This window comes from Strigops habroptila, chromosome 7 (genome assembly GCF_004027225.2).
Source record: "Strigops habroptila isolate Jane chromosome 7, bStrHab1.2.pri, whole genome shotgun sequence".
Classification (NCBI taxonomy): Eukaryota; Metazoa; Chordata; class Aves; order Psittaciformes; family Psittacidae; genus Strigops; species Strigops habroptila.
In genome coordinates, this window is record NC_044283.2 from 29,344,698 (window position 1) to 29,358,688 (window position 13,991).

Below are 13,991 nucleotides of genomic sequence, written 5' to 3' on the forward strand. Positions count from 1 at the left end.
CTAGCTTGGACAACTCCATATGATTGTGGAGGGAAGGTTTTCTCCAGGCACTGTGCCAGTCTGAGATCCAACACTGTAATCATCTCCTATGCAGATAGTACAGCTCTGTAGCTGTTGTATTATAATGTTTAGATAAGTCAATCTGATTTGCTCTTGCCTAAAGTGCATAATCTAAATTGTTTAAAGGTATAGATATATTTTCCACCATAAGCAAACTTTAAAATGTCCCAATGTTTGATGTTGCTTAAAACTCTGCCTCTGCCCTTCCCATTCCCAGCAACTTCAGAGTGGATCTAAACTGTGAAAAAAAAACTTCATTTAGAACGGTCTAAGTAATTTTTAAGTGAAAAATATAAAAATGTGTAAACCTGGAAATAGGAAAATACTACAGATGTGACCTTCATTTCCAAAGTTCATGATTCATATAGTGGAAAAAGGGGGTCTGAAAACTTTTCTGCTAATAACTCCTTTGAATTCAAAAGGCAAAGGCTTTTTTGTGTGTGTGTGTGGTTGTGTGTATTATTTATTTACTTACTTTAAATGGAACACATTGGTTAATAATAGCTTCATGTGTTTATGATACAAACAGGTCACTCCAGTCAAATCATCTCGGCCAAAAAGACAATTTTCCTGCTCTGGCACTATTGAAACAATCAATTTGGATGCAGTTCCCCAGGCTGTTGCTCGTCTAGACAACAGTGCAGCTAAACACAAGCTGTCAGTAAAGCCAAAAAAGCAGAGGATGTCAAGGAAGCACAAGAGATTAACAAAGGTATTGAACCACTGGTCAGAGAGTCTTATAAAAAAGAGTGAAACTTAAGTAACGTAGCTCTTGCTACAGCTATAGAGTGAATTATCAAATTCTAGCTTTGTACACTTACTGCATGGATACTTTGTTTTTTATCTTGACAGCTTACTAGTGCTTGTAAATGGGACAAGACTATTCAACTGATACAGAGTTCAAGAGAGGCCACTGTCCTCTCTTCTGTACCATCGTACTTGCATTTATCACTTTTGCAATGAAGAAATTAAATTAAAACCTCTTGTTCATACAGAATGTTTAACTGGAGCCAAAAGATGGCTCAACAAATGATAGCTAGACAGGGCATTAGCTGAGCTGTTTCCCTCAATGGAAGTGCTGGGAAGGACTCTTCAGGTGCAGATCATCTTACAGAGTGACTTACATGTCACTACAGCAACAAGGAATAAGCTACGAAGGTAGCCTGCATTCAGTTTATTGAAGGTGTTGCACCTACAAGCCAATGCTGTGGGGTAAGCACGGAGAATCAGTCAGCAGCTAGCATGTGCCTTAGTACAGCACAGTATTGCTGGGGAGCTCTAGGTTCTCTGCCCATGCATGGTCCCATGGTTCCTGCAATGGAACTGGAGCCTCAGCACAGCTAATGAGGAAGATAAAATGGCTCAGGATTTGTGATAAGCAACAAAATTGTGTTTCCCTGAGCAGTGTTCTTTCCTGGCTAGCATCACAGAGCTCTTTTCCGCAGGCAACAGCTTCTGTCTCTGCAAGTAGCAGCTAGATTTGCCATGAAAGAACTGGCAAAACAATGCCCTTAAGCATGGCTAATTATTTCAGGCTTAAAGGATGGAGTTCTAAGTAGCAGAACAGGCATATGAAGCTTGTGCTCTATTCCTTGGGCTCCTGTAAATTGAAATGTCAGGTCTCAATCTGGATTAGCTCATGTACACCAAATGGTGATTCAATGTTCAGTGTTATACTGTTATCACTGTTGGAATGTTTTCTTTCTTTTAAAGGCTATCATCTGAATGGGTAAGAGCCATGGAATCTATAATCCATGGACTGGGGTGGGTGTGTTGGTTCTGGATCTGAATCATTGTTTAAACAAAACAAACAAAACCCCCAAACAAACTCCAAAAGTTGTTTCACATTTGCAATTGATTTTGTTCACTGCAAAGAATAATCAAGAGGCAATATTCAGTAACTCCGAACTTGTCTTCCAATTTTAGGGATCACAAAGTTTAACAATAACAGAATTTGAACCAGACGACCTAGAAATGCCACTGTATGGAGACAGATACCCAGGTTATAACGGACATATCATAGCAGACAAACTAATTCAGAACAGAGATGAGCAGAAGCAGCTTCAGCTGGCAGAGGAGAAAAGAATTGAAGATCACTGGGGGATCTTTGAGGCCGAAAGGATAAGGCAGATTGTAGAAATGGAGGAACAAAGAGAAATGGAAGAACAAAGGTGCCAAGAACTTGAGCAGGTGCAGAAAGAGCAGGAGAGAAGATGTGAAGAAGAGAGGAGGCAATATGTTCTCAAACGAGAGACATCTTTGAACACAGAAGAGCAAACATGCCATAAAGAGGAGAGAAGACTGCTGGAGGCTGAAAAGAGGCAAGAGCTGGAGGCGCAGAGGCACCAGGAACTGGAGAAGCAGAAGCAGAAGGAGTTGGAAGAGCAACAGGGACGAGAGCTGGAAGAGCAGAAGCGCCAGGAATGGGAGGAGGAACAGAGACGAGAGCTGGAGGAGCAGAGGTGCCAGGAAATGGAGAAGCAGAGGCAGAAGGAGCTGGAGGAGCAACAGAGACGAGAGCTGGAGGAGCAGAGGTACCAGGAACTGGAGAAGCAGAGGCAGAAGGAGCTGGAGGAGCAACAGAGACGAGAGCTGAAGGAGCAGAGATACCAGGAATGGGACGAGGAACAGAGACGAGAGCTGGAGGAGAAACAGAGACAAGAGCTGGAGGAGAAACAGAGACAAGAGCTGGAGGAGAAACAAAGAGAGCTGGAGGAGAAAAAGTCACAACAGCTGGAGGAGCAGAAGCACCAGGACCAGCATGAGCAACAGATACGAGAACTGGAGGAGCAGAAGTGCCAGGAACAGGAAGAACAGAGGTGCAAGGAGCTGGAGGAGAAACAGAGAAGAGAGCTGGAGGAGCAGAAGAGGCTAGAGCTGGAGGAATTAAAGCAACATGAGATTGAAAAACAGCGTCAAGAGGAAGAAGAAAGAAATTGGCTAGAGCAACAAAAAGGACTCAACGAACAAAATAAGGAAGAAAAACAGAGACGAGAACTAGAAGAGAAAGAATCTGAAATAAAACTGAAGCAGGAGAAAGAAGCTGAGAGTCTCAAACAACAGATGAAACAAGAGGAGCAAAGGCAGCACTTGAAGGAGAAAGGAGAAAAGACAGAGAAGGAACAACCCCAGCAAGTAATGGGTAAGAAAAAGAAACAGGAAGAACATAGAAAACACAAACTCACAAAACAAATGCACATGGAAAGTGCAGAGGGTATGCAACAAGATGAAGTAAAGCAGCAAAAGGAACAAAATGAACAAGAATGGAACAAAATGGAAGAGCAGAAGGTAGACACAGAAGGACAAAATCTTCAGCAAGACCAACAAGAAAAATCCTTGGAACAGCAACAGGACAAAGATCAGTTGTGTTCTGGAAGGGCTGATAGGCATCCAGTAGACGAGAAGCTCCAAGAAAGCTCAAGATCCCCAAAACTCAAACAGCCAGAAAAAGGGAATAAAACAGCAGAAGAAGTCCTAGCCCAGAAACTAAAGAGAGAAGTTGAGGCTCAGGAGCAAAAGCGAATAGGAGAAGAACTTAGGTGGCAAGAGGTAGATGAACGACAAACTGCATCCAGACCCTTCACATTTCAAGTGTCTTCTGGAGATAAACAGATCATATTTCAGAAAGTAAATCTGAGTCCAGTCATGCCTGTCAAAGGAGCAGGACTCTCTTCTCCATCCATCAAAGACTGCAGGGTGCATACTGCCAGCAAAGCCTCTCACACGCTCCCGTCATCTGTGTGTGTGCCCCATACCGCTATTTTGGTTACTGGAGCACAGTTGTGTGGCACAGCAGTTAACTTGAACCAGATAAAGGACACAGCCTGTAAATCATTACTTGGCTTAACAGAAGAGAGAAAAAATATGGATATTCCTTCACCGGAGAAGGCCCAGAAAAAGAAACAGGATCCCAAACCCAGCAGCAGTAAATTGAAATATGCACAAGAGACACTGAACAACCAGGCTGTGCTGGCTGAGTGGGCTTCCATCCGCTCCAGAATCCTAAAGAACGCAGAAAACAGCAAATATAACGAGAGGGACCGAGTGAGTGTCTGCAGACACAGTGACGACTGGACACCCCGAGGACGGGGTGCTTCCCATGGCAACTTAAGGAAGACCCTCTCTGCAAATGCAAAGTTCTCCATAACACCTGCATGGCAGAAGTTTTCAGAAGCTTCAAAAACCAATTCAGATGTTGAGAATATGAATGTGGCAAAAGGCAACGAAACAGTGGCTGTGGGAAGAATCACTGGCTCATTCACTGATTCAAAGGAGGATGTGGCTCCCACTTTTAAGGATAACTTAGCTGAAAAGGCTAAGGAGAAAATGGAATCCCATAGAGAACTGGCAGACAACACAGAAGGCTGTAAATTTGCAAAAGATCTTCCATCTTTCCTTGTTCCAAGTTTTCCTCATTCTCCAGGTAAAGAAGTATCCAAGCCAGAAGTTCAGGGTTCTCTGGAAAATCAGCAGAGTAACAGCACCAAAAAAGTGGATAAACCAACAGCAAATGGAGAAGAAAACGTTTCTCCTTTTGGGATAAAGTTACGAAGGACAAACTACTCTTTACGTTTCCATTATGATCAACAGGCAGAGCAGAGGAAAAAGAAAAGATACAGTGCAGGAGATAGTTTTGATGGTGTGCCTGACCCCTTAGTTACGACAGAAGATAAGAAAGAATCCTCTGTTTTTGCTCCACAGGAGAGTACATCCCCTGGCATGCGGAAAGCAAACATTCCTGCTAATTTAAAAGACTCAAAAGACGCTTCAGTTACTGTGGTGGAGATTTCACAACCAGTGGGCACACCAGTGGTCTTACCAGCCACCAGCCAGAGTGCTTTACCCCCTCATGAGAAACCAGCATGCAAGTCACTGGTCCCACAGAAACCTGCTTTAGCTCCAAAGCCCACCAGCCAGACACCACCATCGTCTCCTCTCTCTAAAATGAACAGATCAAACCTAGCTGATACACTAGGGCAAAGGTTGGTTAAAGCTGAATCAGATAGTGGCTGGAGAAAAGAAGACAGAGCAAATGCAGTGCACCCCACACCATCCAATGAGAACAAAAATGAAGAGGAAGAAATCAGAGAAAAGAAGTCGTTTTTCCCATCTATAAGTATTCCATGGAGAGAAAAAAATGACAAAAAGCCTGAGCCACTGAAGAAAGGTATGTATTTTTTAAAGGCCATTTAGCTATTGTCTGCATTTCCAAAATGAGACACTGGAGGTTCAGAGGAAGACATTTGGTCTTAAGCTATAATTTTTACCTGGCATGTTATTTGTGGAATACCACTACTTTGCTTAGGGTTGTCTGAATGAATGGGACTTCCCATCCCCACAACCTAATTCAGAAACACACAAACTCAGTGTGGCCAGTGCAACCTGCTTAAGAAAATTAATTTCAAGGAGGTAACTGAAGTGTGTGGTTTTCCTTGGCGGGGATGTTAGCTAGTTGGTCAGAGGATGGACTTTGTGGGCTCTCACAAGTGAGAACAATCAGCCGTTGGAATAATCTCCCCGGAGAAGTGGTGAACTCCCCAGTGTTGGACATTTAAGATTCAGCTGGGCAGGGTGCTGGGCTGCCTTGTCTAGACAGTGCTTTTGCCAAGAAAGGTTGGACCAGGTGATCCTTGAGGTCCCTTCCAACCTGGAATTCCACAATTCTATGATGTGTAATGGTGTCATCAGAGCAGAGGTAGTAATTTTTATAATTTACATTATATTGTTTCTATTTTTTAGGGGAATATTATCTAGTGTGAAAAATATGAAGATCTAGGTCCCCTTATAGTGCCTCTTTTGGGCAAATTGTCTATCTAACCCAATATAGCTGAGCACAGGAGTCTGTTTCAGAGGCACTCTTCAATAATAGAAACAATTACAGTAGCCATAGTGGCTCTTCAGAGGAGGGTTGAAAGCCCCTTTGTTCTGAAATAGTATTCTGTACTAAAGGAAAAAATAGAAGAGGAAAAAGAGGGAAAATAACCCTTTCAGCGTAAGGACACACAAAAGAGCAAGGCAGGAATTCAGCATTTAACTGAGAAATCCCAATTACTTTCCGTTCTTAAATTTTCTGTTCTTGAAGACGCTTCTAAAACCGTATCTCAGTGGAACTGCTGCTTTTTATTTTACAATTTCTACATGTTTTCCTTTCACTTCCATTTATAAATGAGGATTTATGGAAAGTAGTTGGAGGCACAGCTGCTGGCCTGGGAAAGCAACCAAAGTTGAGAGTTTCGGTACTCACTGGGCACCTTTGCACCCCAATGCTGCTCCCTGCCACTCACAGCTTTACACCATGTGCTAGCCCCCATTCCATGCAGGGTACAGAAAGTCAAATGCTCATGTGACAATTTAAACCCCCTCCCACAATATTTTATTAAGAGGGGCTGCACAGGAGTACATCATTTCAGCCCGCTTCTCTTGGCTGAAGTTCGGATAATCTTCTTCCCTTAATTATGGCTAGAAAACCAGGGAACTGCAGTACGTAGTGGCTGGATCCCTTTCATCAGAGTCATAAACAAGAAGTGCATATGTATCCCTTTCACTTAAATATCTCACACTGCGCAAATATTTGTAGTAAATAAGGCTATAAGTCTAAGTGTCTGAGGTAGGCTTTCCCATACACAAAGAAAGATAAATCCAGACACCTGTATGAGTGTGCTGAACTAGGTCTTGTTCTTGGGGCATAAAAACTGTTTCAGGATTTGACATACAGTCCATGGAGGTCTGTGAATGGCATGGCATTCAATGGGCTTAGCTCTAGAGTTTTCACAAGGTAGAGAAGCTGTATGGGTTTGCTTGAGACAAGAGATGTGCATCACTCGACCGATTCTTGTCATGTTTTCTTTCAGAAAAGCCCGTCCTCCAGAGCAGGCACTCTTTAGATGGCTCTAAATTGATGGAAAAAGTTGAAACTTCACAACCGCTTTGGATTACATTAGCGCTGCAGAAGCAAAAGGGATTTCGTGAGCAGCAAGCTACAAGGGAAGAGAGGAGACAAGCCAGAGAGGCAAAGCAAGCAGAGAAGCTGGCTAAAGAAAATGTAAACAATCTTCAGAAACCTGCCCATTAGAAACACTGCTACCATAATTAGAACTGTTAGCTAGTTTTATTATGTGAAAGGGATTTATTTTCATTTTTAATGTTTGGTTTGTAAGATTTCATACAAGCTAAAATGACAGTGAGTAAAAAAAGTAGTCTGAAAGTTTGGAGTTCCCTTATGCAAAACTGAGCCCTCCAGGAGAAAATGCTGTGCAATAGTGTGACAATTTTAACATAAATTCTGATGTCTTAATATCAGGTTTTAGTTAATGGCAGTCATAAGCACAACCACTGTGCAGGTGATGGAACAGAAGAATTGTATGCAACATGGTTCTTTCAAAGCTTGAGTAAATAAGATGTTAAGCCTTAATGCTTGGGAATAACAGCTAGATTACTCATTTATAGGTGAATATTAGTAGGCGTGAATTTATTTTTATTGTAAACTATTATTTGGATAAAATGCAGATGAATGAAATGAACCATCATGTGACACATCCAAATGCCTAAAGCAGGCACTGAATTCAAGTATCACTTCTTCCTGTTCTCTAAATAGCTATTTACTATCCGTGGTTTTCTATTAGTCAGAAAAGCACTTCCACTTACAGCAGAGAAGTGATGCTACACAAACAGTGATGCTGTATATAGATACCAGAGATGGTAAAAAGGGAGATTATGTTGATAACTAAGTATATTTTGATGTTTTTATGAGATCCAAATTTCTGATGGACATGTGCATAATTGCAGACACAGATAACTGGCGGAATAAAACAGCAGTGGGTGTGAAGTTGCCCACTGATGCACACTGTGTTTCAGTATTGTCTTTAACAGGTAGGGCTGGCTCAAACTGTTCAATATTTTGACTGAAGTGACAACATGACAAATACAATTGTGGGTTGCTTTTTTTTACAGTTTCTAATAACTGTTAGGTTTAGAAGTTTCAGAGTCTTTTGATCCTTTGCTGAAAAGCAAGGTTAAGGAAAGGACGGGTGGTGAATGAAAGCATCAAGTATGACATCTTTTACTTGTAGCCATTACATGACTGTTTCTCATTTAGCAGTTTTTCTTTTTTTTTCCAGGCTGCTCTAAGTAATCAGTCAGATAATAAAAGCAGCAGCAGCAGCAAAACAAGCACACTGCAGAAATCTACAACTCAAGAAGGGGAGAAGAAAATTGAGACTGCTGTGTCAAGGCTAGAAAGAAGGGAGCAGCTAAAAAAGTCAAACACCCTTCCAACTTCTGTGACAGGTACAGTAACAGATTCACATTTAGTCTGGGAATAATGTGCTTCAGAAATGATATTGCATGTTTCTGAGAAAGTGAATGATTTCCCCCCACACCTCCACCTCATTTATTACCCCTAAAATTACAAATGTATTTGCCTTCAGCATGGAACAACACAACTTGTCCCTGTCTCATGTGCTGGCCATTATGCAAGAACAACATAATTTTAACAGATTTTTACAAGGCTCCCCAGATTATTGAGGTTGCATTACTGCATATCCTTAGAATTGCCCCAGTTCAGGTTAAAAAAATTAGGCAGCCTCCCCAAGTCATATCCAACAGTATTTTTGGAACATGACCAATGCACATTAGAGGGATTTTATTTACTGTAAATTGCAATTGCAGTATTGTTTTGCCTTTAGGTGGGAGTTTAGCACAGAGGGGGAATGATACTTAACTGCTACAAAGGGTATGTGTATATGAAATGATGCATATTGTGTTCCTACACCTCCCAGTTTGCCAAGAAGAAATACTCACCTCAGAATATTTGGAATGAGTACTCTCTTTTCATTCAAAAATACAAAACCTAATCAATTCAGTTGAAGGTAGCCTGTCACTTTGAATTTAGGACTTCTCCATCCCAGTCAAGTAAGTGGTATGGAAGGTTGGAACGAGAACCTACTATTTTATCTGTCACTTCAGTTAAGCTGAAACAATTCCATATTCAAAAGGCAGGCACATTTAAATAAATACTTCCCCAAAGGGCATAATATTTGGGATGGTATACAGTGATTGTTGAAATAGAGACTTGCTTAATATTTCTCTAGCCAACATTAGTCCTAGGCAAAAGGTTTTGGAGATGAGTACAGACAGGTGTTGAAGAAACCTGTTTCCAAGTTGCACAGTAAATAGTGTAGGCTTCTTTGAAAGTGAATGTACGTATCACCTGAACTTATTCAGTACCACTCCAAGCCAAGAACTGTGGAATGCAACTATTGAGAGCAATGAAGTAATTTATTTATCTGATCCATAATACTAAAGGCTAGATCCAAGGTATACTTTTGGCCCAAAAGGGCCAAACCCCAATTTTCCTTGGCTCATCTGTCTGCACTAGAGTGAGAGTTTCAGGAGGAATTACCAATTTTGAATTATCTAAAGTGGAAGCATGGAACTGCCTTGGCCCTAAAGGAAATAATGATTGGATTTCTGTGTGATTACTGGCTACATTTAGAGCCAGGTAGCCATTATCAGCTATACAAATATACAAGTATTAGTTTATTATGGATGATGACATCAATGTGGGTTTCCCACAGTTAGAGAAGCATTTCAGGCAGAAGACCAGGCTAGAACATGTTTAAAATAAAAGTTTGCAGAGTCCTCCTCTAAGGTCATTAAAAAAACACACCCAAAACTTGAAGAAGTTGGTATATTTCAGCCTTGCATGCAAGTCTTGTACAACAGGGACTGATAAGAGGGTATAACCTTTAAAATAGCATAAATTACCATAACATTTAAAATAATTAGCTTTTCAAAGTGTCTGTCTACAGCAATAGTTGCTGCTACTGCTCATTTACTAGTAGCTAAAAATACATGATTAAAGATGGACTAAAAAGAAATCGAAATATTTTTTGCCATCCTTGCAATTTTAAAGGTTTTTAAAACATTCAAAACCTGAAAATGAAATGCAACCAAAAGTAATTTGGACCGAATCTGCACATGTAACAAAAAAACCTTTGGGCTCATAAACCAGAAAAAGTGTAAGGGGCGGGGGGTGGGGGTAGGGTGGTGGAATTAGCGAGGAGTTATTTTGTAACTTTAGATTTTTAGAGTTACTCTAGGTTTCAGATAGGGCTCATATCTAGACAAGTTGCCTTCAAGGCCATTCACTATCTCAGTTAAACAATCTTCCCACCTGACTTCTACAATATACTTCTACAGTTCCGCTCTGTTAAGTTGCTTGTTAGAAATCAGTTGCTTATTCAACACATTTTCTTGCTGAGACAGCTGTTTGCCTTAAATATAGTATTTTCAAGAAAATGTGTCAAACAGCTGTGGGAAAAAGCTGGTTCATTTCTTCTTCAGGATAGTCTCACAGGCGTGGTTAACTGAGGCAGAGAGCTATAGGACTGCTTTCTTCTCTGTGCTTATTTAAGAACCCTAATCTGAAGAGGAAATCTAAATCCTCCTGAATACAGTTGGCTTACACATGTTCAGCAGCTGCATTACCAAAGGGAAAAAAAAATCCAGCTTTAATTCCCATTGTTCGTTACATTGCAGATGTAATTAAAATAGTTTATGTAAAGACAACGACTGGCAAACTGGAAATGTTTTCTTTGAATCTCACAGAGACTGAAAACTTTGTCCCTGTTTTTGTGAGTTACATTACTCGGAGTCTACTCTGAAAAAGGAAACTCGGTTCCTCCTAACTTGATTATTTTGCAAATACAATGAAAAGTAAGATTTAATACAAAAAGGTTGGAAATAAATATGAAGTGTTAGATCAGAACATCTGCATAGAAAAGAAGTGAAATCTCTAGTATCCTGCACCAAAGCACAGGGTTCAACTAATGCTTTTTCTCTTCCCCATCCCATCAAAAACAGTGGAAATTTCAGATTCTGTTCCGTCAACCCCACTGGCAAAGGAGGTGGCCAAGAGATTCTCTACACCTGATGCTAACCCCGTGTCAACAGAACCAGCCTGGCTTGCATTAGCCAAGAGGAAAGCAAAAGCCTGGAGTGACTGTCCACAGATCATAAAGTAAACTGTAAAATTACATCTCTGTTGCTGACTATTAATTGCTTTCTTTTTATTTATTCAGCTTTTCACATGACAAAACTGAAAATGCATGTATTGAAAGACTGAAAACTGAACTGATTGCCATTTTGCTCTAGCTCTCTGTAAAGTCTTTTCAAGTCATGTATTCCATTGCTTTGACAAATAGCTAAATAAGGTCATGGCAAAAAGTTCAGAGCCAGACTCTCTCAAAAACCTAAGAATGCTCAGATACTGGATGTAAATTTTAGTGAGTATCATAATAAGGGCCAGAACTTCAGTTCAGAAGCTCCTTAAATTCTGTGGGTATTTGGTTCTGGAATTTTAGAACTCTATACTTAAGTGTTGATCTCAAAAATTTTTTTCAACACTCCGTTGTTGAAAATAAGGCAAGATGCATGTTCCCTTCTCTTATTCCTAATTTTTTTTAAAGTGTTAAACTGTATGAACTGTGAGTTCTACTTGCTATTTGAAAGCTTCTTCCCTAATGAAGAACTTTGGGAAATATCGTTCCACCTGCAAATGATAAATAGAAAGATGGTACCATCCAAATGCTGAGGTAATTTCTTCCCTCATAGGATTAGTACACTATGTCTACATTCCCTCACTCCTAGGAAGAAAACAATTCATCCTACTTAAAAAAACCCCAACACAACAAACAAAACATTATTTAAACAAAAATCAGAAGTTTTCAGAAAGAAGCCAGGGAGTCAGGGTTTCTTCTAGTCACTTAAGAGTATCACTGTTTGTGCCATATTTAAGATGCATAGAGACAGTGATTGCAGATTACAACTTTAAAACAGTCAACTGGAACTAAAATAAGGAAAACTATTCCTGTGCTCATGTAGCTGTAGAAATTGCCTCAGTAAGTTCCCACAGGAGTAAGACTTGCTGAACTGAAGTTAACTGAGAATGGGAAAGTAAGTTGGAGAGAGTCTCAGGAGTTTTAACTCTGCATTCTTCCTGATTTTACTGCACTTGCAACTTCAGGTAGTTAGATATCTTCCTGTACTTTGACCAATACAGCCAGGACACTTCGGAAAGTTTACTTAGCCCATCTCAGGTATCTGCTGCGGCAATTAAACACTTTATTACTTCTTGGAACTAAAATAGAAATGTTTACTCCCTCCATCTTACAAAAAAGGATAAAGTCCACAATGTAATAAAAATTTTACTATCCTCAATATCCCACAGAAATAGCTAAGTCTACATTTTAAAAAGTCACCCTAGTAAATAAATCTGTTACACATCCGAGTTTCTTTAACAAGGAAGTCTTAAAGAAAGTTGAACATCTCCTTCTTACAACCATAAGGCTCAATGGAGCCTTTATGCCTACAACATCATAAGGGGAGACATTTTCATGGGAAGAAACTGTATCATTACGTATTTCATGGAAGTATTTTAGCCAAACTGCTGTATGCAGCACAAGGAATAGCACTTTAAATTATGCAGAAAACAGAATGAAACCCGCCCTATCCTCCTGTTCCAAGAATCAAAAAGGACTTGTCAGCAAAAGCCATTATTGAATACATTACTTCCCACGGCTCAGTATTGTGGTTACAATAGCACAACTTAATGGACATGTTAGATCAAGTAGATGTGCAGCAGGCAAGATGGAACTGAAAGTGTTCAAGGCCAGGTTAGACAGGGCTTTAATCAACCTTGTCTAGTGGAAGGTGTCCCTGCCCATGTCAGGGGGATTGGAACTAGACGATCTTTAAGGTCCCTTCCAACCCAAACTAACCTGCGATTCCATGGGTTTTCTTGGGTCTCTTAAGCCATGAGTTTTGCTCAGTTTCAAATTTAAAATCAAAATCTCTGAAGTAAGTTTTTATCCTTAATATAAAGAAGTATTTAAAATGTTTTACACAGAGATGACGCAATGCTGTTCTCAAACACTTTTAGGGGCAAAACCCCTCAACCACCACCTTCAAAATCAAATCTCTGCAAGCTTATCAATCAGAAGAATGAATTTGGACCATAATTATTTTTGCGCTGCTAGCACCATGAGTTAGTGCATCTTAAATTAAATTTACACTTTTTCTGAGCTTATAAGCCTGCAGTATGTATTTGTAATTACAATAAATAAACTGCCTGAAATCCATCTTTGTGATTATTTCTTGGGAGAAGCAGCCAGGCAGAAATATAGAGAAGGTGAAGTAAATCAGGATTACAGAATTAAAGATACTGGTATGGTGAAAAGCATAGCAAAATTAGGTGCTATCGTGCATGACATGAGGATGCAATTTTCCAATACAATACATTTATAGCAGATAGAATAGAGCTTTCATTAAGGGTTGTCTTAATCTAAAGCTTCAAAGCAGAGTTTTTTTCAACCATAAAGGTATCTAGTGTAATAATGGAAACTGTATTATGTACAGTACTTGATGGAAACATTTCTAAAGTGTACATGTTCAACAGTGACATTTCATGTTAAATTAACAAAATTTTGCACTAAATACCAATGAAGTGAAGTGTTACTTTGCTTTGGCTTTGTTGCAACCATTCCTGATAAAGTGTTGGAAATCTGTAAAAATAAAACCAAAACATTACTACAGAGTTTAAAACAGCAAAACTGTTTTAAGAACCGAACAAACCACTATGTAGTATATTGTCTCAATTTTTTGTAACTTATACACACAAAATACCATTTCTTCTGACAAGGTTATATATGATTAACCTCTATGTTCATATAGTAATGTATAAAAACTATAAGATGTATAATTGTGGGGTATTTGTTGTGTACTTTTTTAATTTTTCAAATGTTTTAAAGTGCAATTGTTTATTATACTAATGTCATTTTAATTCTTATTAAACTATAACCCAGTCACAATTACCTAATCAATGATGTATGTATTCTGTGTCTCCTTTTGCAAATCACATCGTTCAGGTTTGC

At 39.6% G+C, this 13,991-nt stretch overlaps 1 protein-coding gene across 14 annotated transcripts in view; it reads left to right on the forward strand.

The window, feature by feature from the left end:
- CRACD (capping protein inhibiting regulator of actin dynamics) overlaps positions 1-13,936 on the forward strand; it is a 125,306-nt gene extending 111,370 nt beyond the window's left edge. For all 14 annotated transcript variants that reach the window (XM_030491285.1, XM_030491293.1, XM_030491282.1 and 11 more), the window contains 5 exons: positions 590-772; positions 1,987-5,227; positions 6,912-7,102; positions 8,178-8,346; positions 10,924-13,936. In XM_030491285.1, the coding sequence (XP_030347145.1) occupies positions 590-772; positions 1,987-5,227; positions 6,912-7,102; positions 8,178-8,346; positions 10,924-11,084 (3,945 nt within the window). In that variant the 3' untranslated portion in view covers positions 11,085-13,936. The remainder of the gene's footprint in view (positions 1-589; positions 773-1,986; positions 5,228-6,911; positions 7,103-8,177; positions 8,347-10,923) is intronic.
- The last annotated feature ends 55 nt before the right edge of the window (positions 13,937-13,991 follow it).